The following is a 21,284-nucleotide window of genomic DNA, read 5'->3' on the forward strand; positions in this document are numbered from 1 at the left end:
TTTTACTCAGAAAATCTCTTTAAGTTAACTCATTATGTTTACATATATTTGTTCTAGAAGGAATAATGTCAAAATCAAAAATAAAAAGGAATCAATAGCAACAGGTAGGAAATGTTGGCACTACCTTTTAACTCTATCACGATCTTGAGCTTTCAAGCCAAGGCAGCTTCTCACATATTTCTTTCAAATCAAGAAACCCAAAAGTGGACCCAACATAAAAAACTGACTTCTGGAAAAACTCAAGTCTTCTGCAGTTCATCCCATAAGCATTGACGTCTGAAAATAAAATTTGCTTCCTAGGATGTGTGATAAAGTAAGAAGCCAGTAAAAGCAGCACAGGGACTTAACTATGCCAGCTTCAAGTGAAGACATCTGGTAATTAGCCCATCTAATAGTTGTTTCGATGGTAGTATGTTAGACCAGGCCATTTTTAAATACAACTACTAGTTGTGAAGTAAGGCTTCAGTATGTACCAGACTCTGTGTAGGGTATCTAGTACACACCCCCTCATCTGCTCTCCATCCATAACATGTGATAAATCGTATTTGAACCAACCCCCTCCGATGTTTTGTGCTTTTAATATTGAAATCATTTTAGAGTTGCAGACAAGTTGCAAAAATAGTCCATAGAGTTCCCATTATAGAATTCTCCCAGCTTCCCCTAATATCCCCATTTTAATGGCCAAGTTTCAATGACCAGGACATTCTTGCTGACACAATGCTACTGACAACCTGGACTTCTTTCTGGTTTTGTCCTCTTAAAGTGGTTCAGATCCCACCTTGTATTTGGTTGTCTGGTCTTCTTCCTCTCCTGCCATCTGTGAGGGTTCCTCACTCTGTCCCTTGTCTTTCATGATCTGGACCATTTAGAAGCATTACCGGTCAGATCGTTTTTAGTTTGCTCCTCATTGTGGGTTCTGCCTGGCATTCTCTTGTGATTAAGTTGAGGTTTTGAATTTGCAGCAAGCTTGTGCTCTCCGTTGTGAATCACAGATGCATTTGAGGTTTTAATAAGAAAAAAATCAAAATGTAAGTATGTGTGTGCGTGTGTGTGTGTGTGTGTGTGTAGACCTCCTCACCCCATGAGGTGAGGTAGTGGGAGGCTCTGTCTCACTGGTCCCACACAATTTGCCAGTGGTTATGACAAATTGCCACTCGCGAATAGCTCTGGAGCCCCAGAATCTCTTAAGTGTTAGCAGAAAGTCACCCAGAGCAGACAGGGTGAGGCAATCTCGCCAGCAAGGACAGCTGGCACTAACCTCCCGCAACCCAGAATGGGACCAGCCACCCCTGGCTTTGGCCTGTGATCACCTCTCCTTTCTTGATCAATGCCCTGAGGAGGGTCTGAGCGTGAGGTCCTCCTTCATGGTAAACTCGTGCTCCCCTTTGAGCTTCTCTGGCAGCTGTGCCTGCAGCGCTCCAAGTTCTGCCAGTCCCCGCTGCAGCAGGCATTCAGCAGACTCAGGCCCTCCTGCCGGGGGGGATGTGCCACGTTAGCCAGTGAGATTCCCATCACATCCGTGCCACCGGGTACGTGTCCAAGTGACAGAAACGCAGATTTACTCTCTTGACCTCCCACTGCACCCCCCCTGCCCTCAGATGTGCAGTGCGGACAGCCGCCCTTGTCTTCTTATCAACCTGACAGTCTGCATCAGGCCTCTCAGGAGAGTCTTGCAATGAAAGGAGGAATCAGTCGGCGTGAACTTGCAGACCATTTCATAGCCCCTGCCAAGCATGTTGCTGAGGGGCTCTGAAGTCAAAATGGAAGTGACCCTCACAGTGAAAGAATGTAGAGAGGTTATAACCCACTGTTCTAAGTCTGCTGAGGGGACAGAACTCACCTGAGCCTCCAGCAAATATTTCTTATGTACCTACCAAGAGCCAGGGCTGCCTGCTGCACAGGGATAGGTAAGAGCATGCAGCCCTGCCTGCTGATGGCTTCCAGTCTGGTGGATGCGCATGATAAGTGTGGGGGGCATGGAAGCGTATGTGCCGCCTGCTGTCCTGTGAATGTGGGATATGAAGGATGTAAAAGACAAGGCAGTTTAGGAAGCAGTGCAGGATGGATGTGATAACAGTCCATCAGCATCCCAGAATGTGGAGAAAATTCCATGAGGAAGCAGTCTGGTAAACTGAACAGTGTCTTTCAGTGTAGAATTTCTTTCATTGTGCTGTGTGATAAGCAATCAGTTCAGATTCAGAACTGGAGCAAAAATGGTGTCACCTTTTTGGTAATTTGTACTGTGTCCTGTCAGGTGCTTCTCCTGTCCAGCTACTGTGGCCCTGATAATTCGAGTTATGGTTCAGTGTAATGATTTTATCATCACTTTTCTTCTTGCAAGACATCCCCATGATGTGAATGCTCTTTGTTGTGCTAGATGCTTTTTAATGGTGACTCCTTTTTTGCTTTCATTCACTCTTATTTGAAGGTCTTTCATTCACTTAAATGCTTCCTTGGGCAGATTATAAAGCAGCCTGGCCTCTCAGAAGAGGTGGAGGGCTTCTGACTCTTCTATTTTGTCACTGGCTCCTCACATGGCTTCTTTGGTTATGGCCCCCTCTGGCCCTTACCTCCCACAAATGCCATAACCCACCCCAGCTGAGTACATTAGGGAGTGCATAATCAATAACTATTAGGAGAGGCAGCCCCTGCTGCTGCCCAGCTCTCAGGGAAGCTCGGAAATGGCGCAACCACAGGAACATAACGTCTTCTCTCTGGGGGTTGGTTTCTGCTCCTACCCAGCTCCTGTGGAACACATCCCCACAAACCAGTCCCTCTTGAGCTCCCAACACTAAAATCAAACTGTAATCATCAGCATCAGCATACAGACATGAATTGAATGATTACTATGCACCAACCGCTACTATGCAACTGCATATGATCACATTGAATCATTGATAGCCCTACTTTATAGATGACTGTTTTCCCACTGACAGATGAGGAAACTGAAGCACAGAGAGGTGAAGGAGCTTGCTCAAGTTCACTCAGCAGGCTGGTGAGATTCCAGCCAGGCAGTCTGGGCCAGACTCTTAACACCAGACCCTGAGATTAACCTCAGAAGATACGAGGTATCAGGAAGATATGCTTTGCAGGCATTTTGTATGCTTGTTATACTCTTAGACTTGGGTTTGAACCCAAGAAAAGTCTTTCAGGGGAGGAAGCTAGGATTTACTAGGTAGAAAGTGACAAAATCTGTCAGACTTTATAGTCTTCTGTTCTGGACTGGTCCTTCCAGCCACCAGGTCGTTCCATCCTCTTCATCCCACGGTTTGTGAGCTCTTATTTCCTCATCCTTCAACATCTTGTACTACAGATTTCCTCTCTATAGTCACAGCCACTGCTGTGTTCACGTGGCCTCCAGACTCTTCCTACTCACCATCTCACCCCACTGCCCACCTCCAGCGTTCTCCCAGAACTTTCATACCACATTACTACACTCCTCAAACACCTTTAGTGGCTCCCAGTTGCCACCCATGATGCTTGTCAAACTCTGCCTCAAAGATACTTAACTGAGAAGATTGTTATAAACGCCTCTCCCCAGCCTCTTCACCATGCCAGCCAGTCCTAAACCCACAGGACTGTGTGTGGTCCAGGCATGTGCCTTATTAACAAGCCTCCCAGGGGACTCAGATGCACGTGGTCAGGGGCATAGTCTGAGAATGCGGAGCACATTAGCACATCCTTCGAATGATGTCCAAGGTCTTTGGTGATCTAAGCTACTTTTGCACTGTCCTCTCCCACGAAGTTCCATACACCAAAAACACCTTCATAAAGAATGCTAGCCCTGCTGCTGCTTTGCCAGTGTGGAATGTTTTACCAATCCCAACTTTCCTATCAAACTGTAGTTTGATCATATTGTAGTTTACACGCATCCTCTCAGAAGAGCCAAGTGACTGAGAATGGAAGCTATGGAATTCAAGTCCAGGCTCTATTGTAGGCAACTTCTCTGAGCCTTGTTTTTCCCTCCTGTTAAATGGGGGCAAGTAGCAGTGCCACCTGATGCATTGCTCTGATGATGCAAAGATAAATAAATACCTGTGAAGTGTTTTGAGCCAAACCTGGCGTGCATTAAATGCTCCATAAATATTAGCTAATGTTCATCTTCACAAGCCTCTGACATCATGATACTATCCCTTAAGGGACTTAGGAAAGTCAGCCACTCACCCAAGGTCACATGGCAGGATGTCAAAGCGAGCAGATGTCAAGGCGAGCTCTGGGGCTTGTGGCCCTCAGGCCCCACAGGACAGGGCTTTTCAGGGAGCACGCCTGGATAAGGGCTGAGATCTGTCTCCTGGCCCCACAGACAGACGGACTGTGCTACCCTCCAGGATGGCTCTGCCTTGTCACCTTAGCTGTACCCCCTCAGTGGAGGTTTCCTCACAAGAGGCGTGACAAGCCCCTCTGCCCCTTCCCTATTGATAAAGGGGTTCTCCCCACCAACCCCTCATTCAGAGCTTCCTGGGCGAAGGTGCCACTTTCCCCCTTCACAGCTGAGATCTCCCCTCAGTGAACGACACGTGGGGCCTACCTCTCCTTCCTGGAACAGCTGTGGTTGCACCCTAGTGGTCCTTCACACTTGGCTCCTTTCTGCCACCCCAGATCCCCTGTGATTAATGCCCAAGGGCCAAGGGCTGAGGCTGCTGCCTGCAGGAACCTCCCATGGCCCATAGTCCCACCTCTCCTGCCTCCACCTCTGCCCTGAGAAGATGTGCAGGATTCCTCAGCAGCAAGGGCCTGGGACCAGAGGTAGGAATGGGGTGCACTTGGCATTGCTCTGTAGGGGATGGCTGAGCAACCACAGTTGGCAAAGTTACTGTTTAAACAGTATAAGCACTGGGCCTCCCTGGTGGCACAGGTGGTTGAGCGCAGCACTGTGAAGCTGTCTGCAGCCTCTGCAGTGCGGGTTCGATTCCTGGCCAGTCAGGGAGATACCCACATGGTGCAGCGGACCTCTCCTGCCTCGCCTGCTGCTACACTCAGCAGTGTATTTCAGTCCGTCTGCCTGTTCTGCTCCCCACTCTGTCTCTGGTGAGTCCTCTCACCCTCCCATGCCTCTGGTCTGTACCCTAGTTCTTGTATAAATAAAAATAAATCTTTAAAAAAAATAAACAGTATAAGCACAAACTCTGGAACTATGAGACAAATCAGCAGTTGCCATAGGGAAGGAGAAAGAAAGTGGGTAAAGCAGGTCAGAGAGGCCAGTTGTGCGGAGGACAGAAACCGGACTTTTGGTAGTGAGCATAATATAGTCCATATATATGCTGCTGTGTAAGTCTGTCCATCTGAAACTTTCATCACGTTACACATGAACATTACTTCAATTAAAAAAATAAGTGTGAGAATCACTGCCACATATTGAACATGAAGTCCAGGCCAGGTGCTGTGCACACAGGTTTTCATGAATGATCTAATTTCATCTTCACAATGTACACCCTTGTCCCCACGTCACAGCTCAGGAGACCGAGGCACAGGGCCCCAAAGCCACTTGCCCAGCTGTGTCCTTAGAACCAGACTCATGGGAATGACCAGTTGGCACACAGCTGGCTGGCCGCCCCTCCCTGCAGGTTTCTGATTCCATCTGTAGGGCTGGGCTGCTAGCTTGAGCCTGGAGAACACATGAAATATCCAAACCCTCAAGCCACAGACCAGAGCTCCTGAATCAGGATCTACATTCTAAAGGGACCCCTGGAAGATTGTTGAGCCAAATCAAGTCTCAGTCTAGAGAATGGCACCCTGGAACTCTGCTAAGACTGCCCAAAGAGAGCACAGAGCAGGAACAGCAACATCACTGTTACCCCTTCCATCCCATCTCCAGCCTGCCCCTCAGGCCGAGGAGAGGTTGCCTGTAGGGCCTGGAAGTGGGGTACCCTTTATGCACCAGCCTCCTGAGGGCCAGGCCCTCGCAGCCTCCAAACAGGTCTGCTCACTTTGTTCCTCGTGCATCAGCAAACAGAAATCACCTCTCAGGGCTTAAATCTTTGGTCCCTCCCCCAAGTGAAATTGCTTTGGAGACTAAAAGTGGTTTTTGCCCAAATTTTCAGCTGCTAGATAAATTGCAGGGCAGCGTCAGAAAGCAGAGTGCCTGAGCCGGGGGTGGGGTGCGGGGGGAGCTTGCTGTACATGTGCTGTGCTCATTGCTGGGGAAGGTCTACAGGCTTAAAGAAACCCTCAAGTGGGGAAGTCTACCAGTCTTTTCTTTTTAACTGAGTGATATTGCAGTATAGTTGCTGGTGTCATTGCTGAGGATCCACACGTATCCATGCAACATGAAGATCCCAGCTGAAAGTCCACATCTGTCCTTTACTGAACCCCCAGCCCTTGGTCCCGATGTATCTTCTCTCCCTGACCCCATGCCCTTCTGGTAGCCACTAATAGGTCTTAAAGCCCAAAAGATTTTTTTTTTGTTGTTAGTTCATCTGTTCGTATTCTGGATGTACCATATATGAGTGAAGTCACAGGTAGCCGGACTTCAGAGAGGAGGCCAGCTGGAATGAGTGATGTGAAAGAAAGGGGGAGTTTTACTATGATGGGATACTGCATATCACTTTATAATGTGACAATTTGGAACCATTTTCTCCTAATGAAAATAACAATAGCAAAATCCTGTCTATAGGCTTGTCACCAGGTGCCCATTTTCTCCAAAAACACTGTGGGGTAGGTACTCTGGAATTCTTGTGCTATGGAAAGATCAAGAAACCAAGGCCGAAAGGTCCATCGTTGCACCAATGGTTAAAAGAGAGGGAAATTCTGACTCATGAGCCTACGCCATGCCTGGCACTTTCCTACATGCTGGGATTACAGCTGTGAATTGGCAGACCCTCCATGTCTTCAACAAGCTTCCATCCTTGTGGATAACCAGACACAAACATTTGCAAACTCTGCTGCATCTCTCCATGCTTGAGTAGCAAGAAGCAGCAAAAGCTGCTTCAGTCTGGACTTGAGTTGCAGAAATGGTTTGCTGGGGACCCTGAAGAACTTAAATATTCATTATGTGATGAGTGCTGTTCAGCTCTACACACACACACCAAAGGAAAAAAAAAAAAAAAACAAAAAACCCAACTTAGACGTCTTTTAAGAACAGCTTAAGCACTTATCGATTGAGAACTTTTATAACTCAAAATGGAGGCATCCCCATATCTCTACAGGTATTTTAAATGAATTGAATTAATCATAGGCTTAAAAGTCTCTTGTGATCTTCGTTAACTTCCCTGGGTTTAATTAAAACATCTGTGCACTTTTAATTTATCGATTCATCCAACTCATATGTCATGTTTTTAACACACCCCAGCATGCTCTGCATCATTTTTAACCCGGTTTCCACTTAACTAAAGCAATTAAATTCACCCCGGATTAATTAAAGCATCCATACTTTCGTGCTTAAGTCAGCGTGTGCTTCTTTCCCCACATGGCTCCTGAATGTCAGAGATCTGACACACCTGATGAGTTTTTTGTCCTTCTGGAAATTCTTCCCTGAATCACTTTCTTGCTTATTAATGTGCCATTTGACAGAATGGGAATGAGGAAGCCGGCACACCTGAACTTTGGCCCGCTGAGCCGGAGACGCTGCCCCTGTCTGTCAGCAGTGTCCTTTGCCTTCCTCTCTTCATGGGGTCCTACTGGACCTTGTCCCCCCTTTGAGACCAACTAGAGTGTCTGAGTGTTCTAGATAGGAGGATAGGGGGGCTGTTGGGGTCAGAGGTGACCTTCGTGAGCAGAATGGCTGGTGATCTCTGCATCCAAACTTTCAGAATTGCTTCTTAGTTTTACTTTCCAACTTCCCTACTATTCCTACACAAATGGCCCTTTATTGTCCTGCCCATTCAATAAGGAGGGAACACCAAGTCGCTGAGGTCAATGGCTTCTCCATTGGCACCGGGAGCCATGGATCTACCCAGATATTGACAAGAGTTTCCCCTACTGCACCCCCAAAAGCTAGTGAGGAATTATGCCCCACCTATTATGTGTGACAGCTGTTCTCTTTGGCCAATGAAACATCAGGGGGTTATCAGTCTTATTCTTTTTTAATATTTTTTAATTTTAATTTTTATATATTTTTTACATAATTTTTCATTTTTGCACAATGTATGCATTTTCATCTTGCTCATATTCCCCATACAATTCCCACCCCCCTTATTTTGATTGTAATACCTCCTACCTCCCCTGCCCCCGAAGTGTGTCTCTCATTTATAGTTGCTTGTTGATTTTGATTTTGATTTTATTATAACTAGCCATAAAGAAAAAGAAAAATACCGGATGGTCTCACTCATAGCAGGAATTTAGAAAACCTAAATAAGAGACCAGGAAAAAGACTAATTATTTTGTTTTTACCCCAATCTGCTGAGCCAAGGATTATTTCTCATGATTTCTGTCTACACTTACTTAATTGCTAATTAAGGTCAGTGTCTTTTTATACTTTTACTGGCAGTTTATGGCTAGACTTCTATGCCCCTCGCCCAAGTTTTCATTCATTTGGAATTGTTATTCTTTTTATTGATTTGTAAGAGCTCTTTGCATATTTCTAATATCAAACTTTATAAAATGTTAAAAATATTTCTTCCTAGTGTTTTCCATCCCTCAGATTTTTTTAGGGCATCTTTGTCATATGGAAGATTTAAAGTTTATGCAGTCAAATCTATCTTCTTTTCCTTCTTGGTTTCTGCAGTGTGTATTCCATATATAAAATTCATCTACAAAATTTTTAATGCTTTTTTTTTTTCCTGTTTAGATCTTTAATCTCTGTGTAATTTATTTTGCACTACAGTCTGTAGTAAAGGTCAACCAACTGTCTACCAAAGGGATTTCTGATTGCAGGGAGCTAGCAAAAAGACAAATCTACCTTTCCTGACACCATTTTGCTCAGCAAGGCAATGGGACACCAGTTTTGGGTTCGAGGACACGGACATTAGTTTTACCTGTGGGACCCAAATAGTACAAATTCAACTGCTTCAGAGAACCGATGCATCTTCATTTATCAGTATTTTTTTTTTTAATCCTTACCCCTAGCCCAGCTACTAGCACAAATTAGGTTTATTCATAAATATTTGTTGACCAACTGCGATGTAATGTTAGTGATACTTTGACAGTTTACCAAAATGACGAGTCTCTCTTCCAAAGGGATTTTCAATTCAATTTCAAATAATTTCTGAAGGATACATTAGTAATTCCCTCTCCACATCCAGCCCAGCCGACAAATGACTTGTCAAGTTGCAGGTATTTCCCCCACCCCAACCCTGCACCTGTATGACTGAGCCTCTTCAACCATCTTTACCTTTTCTCCAGATATTCTCTCTACTACGGGTTCTAAGGAGATGGGATTTGTTTTACTTAAAACAGCAGACACTGGTGGTTTGTCCTGTTACTTCCCGCAGAGTAAATAACACTGAAAATCCATCTCAGCCCTTACAGAGAACTTTGGGAAAGAAAGAAAAAAAACTCCAGCTTGATCATTAAAAAGAGCTTTATACCATTTAGGTGAATCTAAATTGTGTCATTTTTTTGTCATCAGCCTGTTAACTTGTCAGTCGTTAGTGGTGGCGGTAATTTATTTTTCTTCTGCGTGTGTCTTAGAGCTTCCATTTACTAGATTTAGTAAAACAGGAATAGTCACTTTGTACAAACATTTTAATTAATTTTAAATAGAAGCTCGAATGCACAATGTTTTGCTCTGTAAGCTTTCGGAACAGAGAGAGAGACAGGGACATAAAACACTCCACACATAATCAGACATAATCCAGAGCCACCTCCCACCCACATCCAGAGAAGGCTGAGGGAAGGAAAAAATGAGCTTCCTCGATTTTTATCATTTGATACTTTCTGGTGGTGCTGCTGCTGGTGAGTGTACATTTGAGACCTACTGCAATTTTTTATTTTGTTAACCCTTGAAGTCAGCGTGGAGATTCAGTTTGGAATGTCACCAGGGCACATCCGTTAGTTGCAAACCAAGTGCCTGCTGGTACATTGCATCATTGCACACATTACAACCTGCCATATGTGCCCTTCAATCCTGAGAGAAAATTTGGGGAGGGGGAAATTGGGTGTCAGAGAAATACAATATTCTACCCCAAACCCCATAGCTAGGTTTTGAACTCTGGTCTTTCTGATGCCAAAGTCCTTTTTCTTTCCACAGCTACTCCAGGCCACCCCTGGGCAGAGTAGTCAGAGCTGATTGTCCCATAGCTATTTTTTGAAAAATCCTGTAGATTTAATAATGGCTAAAATCTAAGTAGGGTTATTAACACAGGAGTCACTCACTTCCCGTCCAGCCTCTCAGGTGAGACTCTGCTACACGCTTTGTTGATCTGGGTTGAATTCTGTCTGAGAATGAATCAGTTACCTCCAAGAAGGTGCTCCCCATGCAGGGGGAGGCTCATCTGGTGTTACACCCTTTATCCTGATGGCAGATACATTTCCATAGGACTTTTCCTAATCCTGCGTTTGTTTATTTTTACATGGCTTCATCCAAGCCCACTGAGTGCCTTGCTTTCCAGAGACATCACAGTGTTTTTGTGGTTTTTTTTAACCACACTCCTGGTGAGCATGCAGCCAACATATTGAAGGAAAACTACATTTATTTTGTGGAGAACTCTCTGACCTGACTATTCTCCATTTTTTTCCCTAAGTAATTTAAGTAGGTCACATTTGAAAATGGATTTCTCAGGCACCTGGTTTTAAATAAAATCCATTCTTCTACATAATCCTTTTTTTTTTTTTAGTTTATGCAGAAGAGAAACAGTTTCAATAAAAATAATTGTTATCAATAAAAATAATTGTTATCAATTAACAAGACAGTATTTATTTCCATTAATGAAGCAAATTTGCATTATAACAGTATATAGGTTTCAGGCGGGCATCATTGAGAATAAACATGTATATGCTAATTAGGTCACTGGTAAAAGTCCAGTTCTAGCCTTGATCAAATCATTGTCCTCTTTTTCTGAATTTACATACTCACCTTCCCAGCTGATAACCACTAATTGGTCTTTTAATCCAAAAGTTTATTTTTCTTTTATTTAATCGCTGTTTGATTTTTCTCTATGTACCTATATGAGTGAAATCATACTGTGATTATCTTTCTCTGCCTTTTGCAAAGTGTAGCTCCCTCTAGATCCATCCTGCAAGTGGCCGGATTTCATCTTTTTTATGGCTGAATAGTATTCCATTGTGAATAGACCACATCTCTAGCACTTCTATTGTTTCCAGTTCTTGCCTGTTGTAAATAGTGCTGCTATAAACATTAGAGTACACTACACGTATCTCTTCAAACAAGTGCTTTTTGTATTTTTCGGGTAAACACCCAGAGGGTGGGATAACTGGATCATACGGAATTTCTGTTTTTAACTTTCTGAGAGATTTCCTTACTACTTTCCATCATGGCTGCACCAATTTACAATTCAATCAACAACGTGTAAAGATTCCCTTCTCTCCACATTTTCTCCAGCACTTGTACGACAGTAATTATTTTTCTCACTTTTCTTTGCTTTCCCATCCTTCCTACCTTCTTGAACCTTTGGGGAGGAAGGCAAGTACACTAGATGCCAGCACTGATGATGTAACTCTTGCTGCCATTCATGGCAGCTTGTCCAGCACATAACCCTCGGATCAGAAACAGCCCTTGGACACTCACCACATTGCCTATGTGGAGCCACACTTCTCACTGTTTCCTGCTTCAATGTGTGAGGGTGGGAGTGGAATAAGAAATGGTGTTGACTCTTGTCTTTGTCTCCCCATCAGGAATCATCTTTAATGTCACCTAGATCAGAAATGGCAATTGGATTTTTTTCTTACCTGCCAATTCTGCCAGCTTGAAGGGCTTAGTCTGGGCACCAGTCAAAGGTTTTGAGGTTCCATCTAGGCTCAGGGGGACAAGAGGCCATGATTGATTGATTGATTGATTGATTGATGATGTCTACAGGGAGGCAGGAAGGGAGAATAGTAGTTCACGTACACACATCTGCCATCCTTAACCTAGAGCTTAGCATAAGTTTCATGAGGAACTGACATGAAACAAATTGACTTCAAAGTCTTCAAAGCCCTCTCAAAGCTTTGAGAAAGCCCATACTTTTTTCTCCTGCTAGTTCATATTGCACAGTCCCTCAGGTAAATCTCGGGCACACTGAGTTCAAAGCTCTTTCTTCTACCCTTTCTTAGACGATCAGCACAGGTAGCCACTCTGTACAGATCTCTCTCCTTAAGTTGCCTGGATATCGAAAGCAGGCTCCCTACATTTAGAAAGAGTTCATGTAAATTCAGTCTGTGGCTTTGATGATTTCACTTTTGAGCTTATTCTTTCCTGATAGATTCAGAAGAATAACAATTCCACTGGGAATTGTGACCCCAATAATTTTCACATCTATCCTATTGCAAAGCATGTTAGGGGGAGTTTCCCCCCAAAAAATATATGTCAACCATTGAGATGTTTTTGTTTCAGGTCAGTTTCTGATTAAGATAAAACATTCACTTACCCAGAAAAAGACATTCTGTACACAAAGGAGGTCTAAACCAGAAACTGTTCTTTCCATATTTTTCACAAATGGCCATTTGGTACTCGCCCATATCCCTGCCACTTGGAGATCCCTAAATATCTCTAGAATTATTTAGCTAAGCCATCATGAATGAATGAAGAGCTGAAAGGAAATCAGCAACATCCTGGAGGAGTTTACTCTCTTTGAACAGTTAGACACTCATGGAAGGAAAGTTAGTTACTGTAAGAGCTAAACAGAAACACAACACCAGGAGGGGATTGGTGAGGCAGGGGAGGCCCTGGACTAGGGAGTGATCTCCTGAAATGTGTCGTCACTTATGAGTCACTGCCGTGAGTGCACACACGTACCTCCTAAGTCACAGACCAACCGGGAATCGCTGAAACATCTCTGCAGGGCATTTCTGGGGGTCTCTGAATGCTAGTTCTGTAGCCTGGAGAAAGCCTTGGTCTCCTTCAGGTCCAAATTAGAAGCCAGGTTGTAAATTTCAGCTCCTTACAAAATGATTCTGGAATGATAAACCAAAGCCACTAATTCCCACTCTTGATGATCTCCAAGAGGTCAATTGGCATGATGGAGGTCACACTGGGGAGGACAGTGGATGATCTTATACCAGCCCACCCCCCTGACCTTCGACTGTCCTCCCAACAGATGTAAGAGGGCCCCAGCTATATGGTGAACTGTTAAAGATTTCATTTGCCTTTGTCTGCCCTGCCCCTTCCTGTGATTGTATATTTTTCAAGCCAGACATGCTTAATCATCATATTTTATTACATGCTATCCTTTGAGGTAGGCACAATGATTTCTTCATGGTCTGGAGAAGGAAACTGAGGCATAGAGAGATTGAGGGTCTCCACTGTAGCCCATTCCCCTTCCTTTGAAAGAAACAAACTTTTCAGGATTAGGGGCTGACTAACTAGAGGAGAAAATAACCAACAAGATTGGGTTCTGATCCCCAACACCAACACTACCACATGAGTCATGTAACTGAGGTAAGGGCACAGAGTGGTGTCAGGTCAACTTGGTCTTAAGTGCCCCTCACCCTGTGAGTTTTGAGATTTCTGCCCCTGCAACTTGACCCATCTGAACCTCCTCTGTAAAATGGGCACCATCACACTGGCCTCTACCTTAGAGTGTGATTGCGATGATTCAGTAATAAATTGCACATAAAAGCTTCTATGCTGTGCCCAGCATGTAATAAGCCTGGAATTGGCGGAAGCTGCTGTTATGAGCAGCCCTGTTGCTGTGATCATGGAGGGGCTCATTGTTTACTTGAAGGTGGCCCAACTCCTCTGTGGCCCAGGTCCTCCACTCCAACCACAGCACAGGCAGGCTCTGCCTCCCCAAGCGCTGGCCCCCATGACCTGGTGCTCTGTCTCTGTTTCTGCAGCCGCCTGCCCTGTCCTGTGCAGCGGGAATGGCCAGTACTCTAAGGGGACATGCCAGTGCTACAGTGGCTGGAAGGGGGCCGAGTGCGACGTGCCCATGAACCAGTGCATCGACCCTGCCTGCGGGGGCCACGGCTCCTGCATCGACGGGAACTGTGTCTGCTCCGCCGGCTACAAAGGCGAGCACTGCGAGGAAGGTGAGTGCTGCAGGCGCCCAGGCCGTCCTGGAGGAGGGAAGCACTGGCAGGCCCAGACCTTTCCCAATAGGCTCAGTCCAGGCTCCTCCATACCAACTCGTGTTTTTGCAAAGGAACTTGGACCTTTTGCCCAGATAACTTCAAACCCCTTAGCTTGGATGGACTTGTGATGTTGCTGAACACAGAAGGCTGGGGGGGGTGATACCTCAGGGGATGCTTTATTTTACCCTTCTGATGAAATCTCTTCTTTTTCTCTTTTCCTTTGTTTTTTCTCTTTGATTTTTTTTCTCTATCTCTCTGCCTTTTATTGAATACTTTCTTCCCTTTCTTTCTGTTCTACCCTCTCCCTGCCTTTTTACCCCTTTTTTTCCTTCCACTTCCCCATCTCCCTGTCTTCTGCTTTATTTCAAGCCCTCTGTATTGGGGATTACTAAGCTATTTAAAAAGGCAAACAAACAAAAAACAAGAATCGTTAATCCCTCTGTCTTTCCCAAAGCTATTTTGCTTTTTGTTTTCTTGTTGTGTTTTGCTTTTGCTGTTCCTGGTAATTAAAGATTCATGTAGGTCTGTGTACATATTTCCACAAAAATTAATATCAACAGAAAGCAGTCAGGCTTGAAAGGCTGTAGGTACCTGTGTCATTGAATGACACCATGTAGGGCAAGTTCTCCTGGGCACCTGTGATCACACAGAATTGGAGGAGCATAGGCATGCAGCAGGGGTGGGGTTTCATGAGTCCAGGCCAGTGCATGCTAGCACACATGAAGTAAAGAAACTTCTGGCACAAATGAAGGAAAGTCATAAACTGAATCCAGTCTCGCGAGACATAATTGGAGGTCAGGTGTGACCAAGAGAGCGGCCATGAGTGAGGGAGTACAGGCATACGCAGAAAGAACACCTCCTGGCAGGTGTCAGAAGCCAGCTCTAACTAGTCCTGGTTACTCTAGTTAGTGCTTTTCAGAGGCATGAAACTCAACCTGCCTGTCATCCTGCTCCGCCTCCTATATATTTGCCTTTCCAGAATATGTTGCTTCTCTCATATTCCTCTCACCCCCTCACCCATCCCCCAGTCTTTGAATGGGTTCAGTCGTTGCCTGGGAGATGAGCCATTTCCTGAGTCCTGTCGCAGGGAAGTGCCCCCATGCAACTCAAACATCCATTTTCTAGCAGAGAGAGAAGCATCAACTCGCTCAACACACCAAGGGAGAAAGTAAAACCCAGCCCGTGTGAGACAGCTTGAGATGACCACTCAGGGTAGCCCCCTAGGAAAGATGCTATTGGGTGCCATGCACCCATGTTCTCGCCCCACTGCCAAGCTGCTAAGGAGGAAACCCCGGTGCTGTGAGGTTCTCAGATTCAAATGGCTCTGTTCTCCTGTCCTGTTAACATGTGGCTCATGACAGTCCTCACCACAAAGTAATGAGCAGGTGGTTCATTCTTAGAAAGTACGCACAGATGCTCCCTTCATGAACGCTCCTATTCCATAGTTTTTAGAACTGTGGCTGCAAAGAGTCAGCTTCCATGCTGTTATTCTTCTAAGACTGCCCAGTGAGTGCATCAGTGGTGATACCCCTAATGAGTCCCAGAAGTCTGACCCCCAGATCTTCACTTGTTCCACTCTCTCTCTCTGTTTTCCTCTGTTATAAAAGGTAGCCTCCCTCTGTCTGCAACATAAAACCAAATTGGGAGTTTGGATGGAGCAAGGACTGATTTAATAACCCTGCTTGAAAGGTTAAAGTTCTTAAAGATAAATGGACTGCAGGAGAAAAGCTGCATTCACTGCAAACATGGGAGAGGCCAATATGATGACAAGAAGGTTGGAGTGACCTTTTGCATACATCATTTAGTGTGACACCGCCCGTCTTAGAATTTCCTCCAGTAATAACAGCTCCCTCTGTTGGAAGGGATTGTCAAACGAGTCCTCAACTTCCTTACTCTCCCAACCAGTCTTATTTACATGTTCCAAATGAATTAACCATCCCACAAAACTCGGAAGACACGTGATTCATTAAGAAAGCATGAAATCTCCTCTATTGATTTCTGCTACCCGAAAAGAATGAACCGAGGTGATTCATATGCTGTTTTCAAAATAGGAAATGGAATCAGAAAGTCGGGGTCAGCACTTTTTCTTCCATTTAGCTTTTTTATTTCTGATATTCATCATAGTCATACCGTTCAAACAATTTACCTGAAATGGCCATGGCAACGAAATCAATAGTTGCCATCTTCCATTTTTGCTGCATAAACATTGTTGTACTATTAACACATCTGCACAAGAAAATAAAAGGACGTATTCATGAGGTTTCATTCAATGAGGTCTAGGGGAGTGGGAAGGCGATGAGAGAGGAATTGACATATTAGTTTAAGTCAGCCATGTTTTCATGTCAGTTTCATGGTTGAGTCATTTTTCAATGACATTTAACTTCATAAATGTAATTCATGGTTCTTGAGGGGTTTATAGTACATATTGTTTGTGAAACTCCTTGACCTCCTTTTTTATCCTTAGGGATAGAAATTGCATTCACAACCCTTTTTTGTCAAACCTACAGAGGGTCCAAGACTAAATGAGCTCTAATGATCTCAGCTACCAGGCGGCTGGTAGTATAAGGCATACGGTACTTGGCTCGTAAAGGCCACTGTTCCTCTTTTAAATATAACACTGTTTCTATTTATAAATCTTCATAAAATGCCATAGTCCCTCTTCCCTGCTAAAGACTAAGGATGTGGCCCCAAGACCATCTCATGAAATTGGAACCATATTTAAAACTCAGTGAAGCTGTTCCTCTTCAAGTCTGAAGTTAGTTATCCCATGAGCTGCAGTAATTACATAGCACAAAGAGCGTGTTTACTGGTATCACTGACCAGAGAAAGGGTTACCTCATATTTCTAGATACAAATAAATGGTTCTTTAGATGACATTCTACTGCTGGGCGAATAAATCTCAGTGGATTTTTCTTCTTCCTTCATACTATAATTCAAATAGAAAAGAGAAAGCTGATTTATCTAGAAGAAGAATGCCATTTTCTGGGTCTTTTGGGCATATTTTTATTTTATCCATTTACGAAAAAGATTATATCGTTTTTTAATTTTTTGAAAGCTCCTAGCTGTTGGCACCTCACCAACCACTTTAAATGGCTAATTATAGATGAAGAGTAATTTTTGAGGCACATAGCACATGAAATACATTTGTGTACATCTTGATTTGGCTATACTAGAAATGGGGACAGAATAAAAAACTAGAACTTGGGGATTTTCTTTTATTAGAAGAATGTGGGCACGATTGCTTCTGAATGAATTAGTTCACATTTTGCAGATCCCATATCACACAGCATTCTTCCCAAAAGCAAGAAGTTGTTAGCACCATTTCTTTTTCTTGTCAGTCCTTCACACTAGAAATTTGTCTCATTAACGACAAACGCTTACAGCAAAGTCTGTCATTCATTCTTGCAGCGACTATGCATAGAACACCCACTGTATTCCCTTAACTGTGCTAGGCAGGAGACACCAGAGGCATCGCACAGCCTCTTCATAAATGCCTTCTGTATATTTGAATCTTTCAGTTCATCTCCACCCAGATGTGCTCCACCATCTTGAATGGAGCAAGTCTGAAGGCAGCAGAAAGGGTTCACATCATCAGGAAAATTATAGTACCAAGAAAAAGAACTCAACAGTAATTATAACCAAAGTACATGGCGTCATCATAAACATCTCCAACTAGCAACAAATTCCAATAATTCACTTTTCTGATTTAAAAGGAAAAGATCAATGGCAGCTGTGTCCCGAAAACTCAAGTAATTTTGAACTTACTTTTATAAATAATATCTTCCTGAAAAGATCCAAGTGGAATCCCAAGAAACAGCACTTAACCTTGAAAAGTCTTATCCTTGCCTTAAGGGAGGGATTCTCTTTGGGAAACTCATGGAATATTGTTCTTTCCAATAAATCTAAATTCCTCCAGTCTGATGTCCCTAAGAATGAAAGATGTCTGTGGCATGAATAGTCTAAATAATTCCTATTAGGAGCCAATGTGTCATCAATTTTAAAACACACCATTATTTTGTATTACCAAAAGAAGGAATAAAAATGTACTGCACTACAAAAACTGGAACCCCAAGAGATTATTACTTAACTGCTGGGGTGAACTATTTAGAGGCCAAAACTCCTGTGTGTTTCCATCATGACATTGGGCAGAGAGAAATCGAACCTTCTCTGAGAATTTGAAGTGCAAGATGGATACACGCAAGGGACTGAATTGCACTCTTAGTGGAGCCTAGAAAATCTCTCAAAGAAATCTGAGTGACCCCAAGTTGGTTGTGCCCCCAGATGCTGGCAGATACAAGTGTTTTCTTTCTTCCCTAGGCCAACAAGACTGATTTCTAAGCTGTTAAAATGAGAGAAATGTATGTCTTAGTCAAATAAGGTGATGACACTTCCCTGTTTCTCTGATCCACAAAGCCACATTTGAGCCCTCTGCAAAACCACTTGTCACCATTCAAATCCCACAGTGAGCAGTGTCCTCCTCCGAGCAGCAGTGCATTGTTCCTAGGAATACCTAAGAAATCCAGGCTTCCTATAAAAGGCACTACTCATCAAACCCTTAGGCTGAAAACATGTTCAAGTTTGGGGTCACATTTTCATGCAGGAAGTTCTGTCCTCACACAATCCAGTTATGATTTTGGCAGAAGATTTGAATCTATATTTCAGCAAAGAAAACATATAAATGGCTAGTGGCTAGTATATACATACAACAATGCCTAATTGGAAATTCAAATTCTAGGCATAGTGACCTGCCATTTCCACCCACTAAAATAGCTATATTAAAAAGGCAGGCAGTGAGAAATCCCTATCAGGATATACAGAATTTGAACCCTCCCTCCTTGCGGGTAGGAATATAAAATGATGTGACTACTTTGGAATACAGTTTATTTTATTAACAGTTTGAACATTAAAAAACAAAAAGTCCTGTCCTCAAGAACTGGTCTTTGCAACTTACTCCTCATTGTGAGCTCATTCCAAAGTAACCATCAAGTTATGGTACATATATACCATGGAATATTACTCAGCATTCAAAAAAGATAAACACATGCAATTTGCAGCAACATGGATGGCGCTGGAAGGGATCATGCTCAGCGAAATAAGCCAAAAAGAAAAAGAAAAATACCGGATGGTCTCACTCATAGCAGGAATCTAGAAAACTTAAATAAGGGACCAGGAAAATGAATAACTATAAGAAAGTGAAAATCAAAATCAACAAAAAACTATGAACCAGAGACACTTTTAGGGGGGCGGGGGCGGGAGGGGAGGGATTGGGGTCAGAATGGGGGGGCTGCAATTGTATGGGGAATATAACAATAAAATTAAAAAAAATAAAATAAAATAATTGCAACACAAAAAAAAAAAAAAAAGTAACCATCAAGTTACCTACTGGATGGATACCCCCTCTGATTATAAAGGTGGCCAAACAGACCATGAAAGTGGCAGGAACAACAATGACTGGAATGTGACCATTAGCTCATCCGACTGATGGTGCAGGGGAAGGCGGCACCATAGCCAGAGACTCACCCTTCCAGCCCAAGCATGGTCCTGAGGAGGAAAGTTAGCCCCTGTGGATCCTTTCCACATGCAACTTAGTTCTTCTCTCCTGCACATTTATAAACTCCTTCAATAGATGTGTGCTCAGAGAATGAAAACTAATTTTAGACTCAGCCTAAGTGAAACTTAATTAGGAAAGTGACTCATTTATGAGTTTCATTGGTTTTCTTTTTAATCTTTTATTACCTTCTGATGTCAAATATTAGTGAAGTCGGAATGAAACTCTACTTTTCTGCCCAATAGAGAGGGATAATTGGGTTTGGCAACACATGTAGAGACATCACCAGTATTCAAAGGCTCCCATGTGGTTCAGGTACTAAAGTTTGTAAGTACAAGGTTCAGACACACCTCTATGTCTTATTCCTCCAAATTCTGTTTGAGAGGTGACTTCTTTCCTCTTACAGTTTCAAGTTTTGTGACCAGATGTTTTGGCCAAGAAAAAGTCTCTGGATGGCGTTCTTCCAGGGACCACATACGTACTAGTGAAATGCTCCACGTACTTGCTTGTGGGTAGGAATTGGCAAACTGGTGTCTCATGGCCCATTCCCCCACGAGTAATTGATGTTTCCTCTTTGCCTTTTTCAGTTGATTGCTTGGATCCGACCTGCTCCAGCCATGGGGTCTGTGTCAATGGAGAATGCCTCTGCAGCCCTGGCTGGGGCGGTCTGAACTGTGAGCTGGCCAGGGTCCAGTGCCCAGACCAGTGCAGCGGGCACGGCACTTATCTCCCCGACACGGGCCTCTGCAGCTGCGATCCCAACTGGATGGGTCCCGACTGCTCCGTCGGTAAGCCAAGAGGTTTTCTCCCCGATTTCTCCAACTCTCGTGCGCTGTGTTCCCCCTGTCGGTCAAATGATGGGAATCTACGTTTCACACTCAGCTGGGGTTCCAGGGACTTCAGTGAGTTGCATTGCGCCTTTCTGATTCTCTTCTCAGTGGTGAAGCCTGTGATCTTGAGAAACAAACAAGCAAAACCCCACATAGGTTCTTGTGTCTCGTTGTTCCATCACCACAAATGGATGAAGGGCCCGGGAGGGATGCTTCCATTTGCATTACAGGTTTTCTTGTGTACACTCCCTAAAGGTACCAGAAAACAAAACAGAACAATTCAGTCCCAGACAAACTGAATGGAATGTCCTATAAAACAGAAAAGAGGCTCCCTCGGGGTGCTGTGTGAACACGTTATAAAGCTCTGCAATACTCCAGTGACAGGAGAATAATGAAGTTGCGCTGTACACTTTATTTTCCTAAAATTAAGAGTATGTGTCTTACCTCCTAAGTGACCTTAAAATGGAACAGTTCAACAGTTCAAGCTGGTCTCAACCTTCCCGAAAATGGTTCCGTTCACACTGACAAGTGCCTATCCAAGCAAGCGATCATCATTCCGCCCCCTTCCTCTGGGTAGTGAGACAGCTGTCAGATTGCCATGGCAATCAGGAAGGGAATAGATGTGAGGCTTTGCCTACAATGGAGAAGAAATGAATATTTCATTCCAAAGAGAAAAAAAAAGAAGAGTCAGTTAAAATGGGCTATTTTGGGATGTCTTCTCAGCCCACTCGACTCTGGCTTCAATCCTAATGCTGGTGGTCCAGGCCCGGCTGAGAGGAGGGAGGGGAACGGGGTGCCCT

At 43.9% G+C, this 21,284-nt stretch overlaps 1 protein-coding gene across 7 annotated transcripts in view; it reads left to right on the forward strand.

Annotated features, from left to right (window-relative positions):
• Positions 1-21,284, forward strand: part of TENM2 (teneurin transmembrane protein 2) — a gene marked incomplete at its 5' end in the record, with an annotated part of 889,116 nt that overhangs the window by 745,905 nt on the left and 121,927 nt on the right. For all 7 annotated transcript variants that reach the window (XM_084243831.1, XM_084243832.1, XM_084243833.1 and 4 more), the window contains 2 exons: positions 13,870-14,064; positions 20,242-20,442. In XM_084243831.1, the coding sequence (XP_084099957.1) occupies positions 13,870-14,064; positions 20,242-20,442 (396 nt within the window). The remainder of the gene's footprint in view (positions 1-13,869; positions 14,065-20,241; positions 20,443-21,284) is intronic.

This window comes from Talpa europaea (genome assembly GCF_964194135.1).
Source record: "Talpa europaea genome assembly, chromosome: 9".
Classification (NCBI taxonomy): Eukaryota; Metazoa; Chordata; class Mammalia; order Eulipotyphla; family Talpidae; genus Talpa; species Talpa europaea.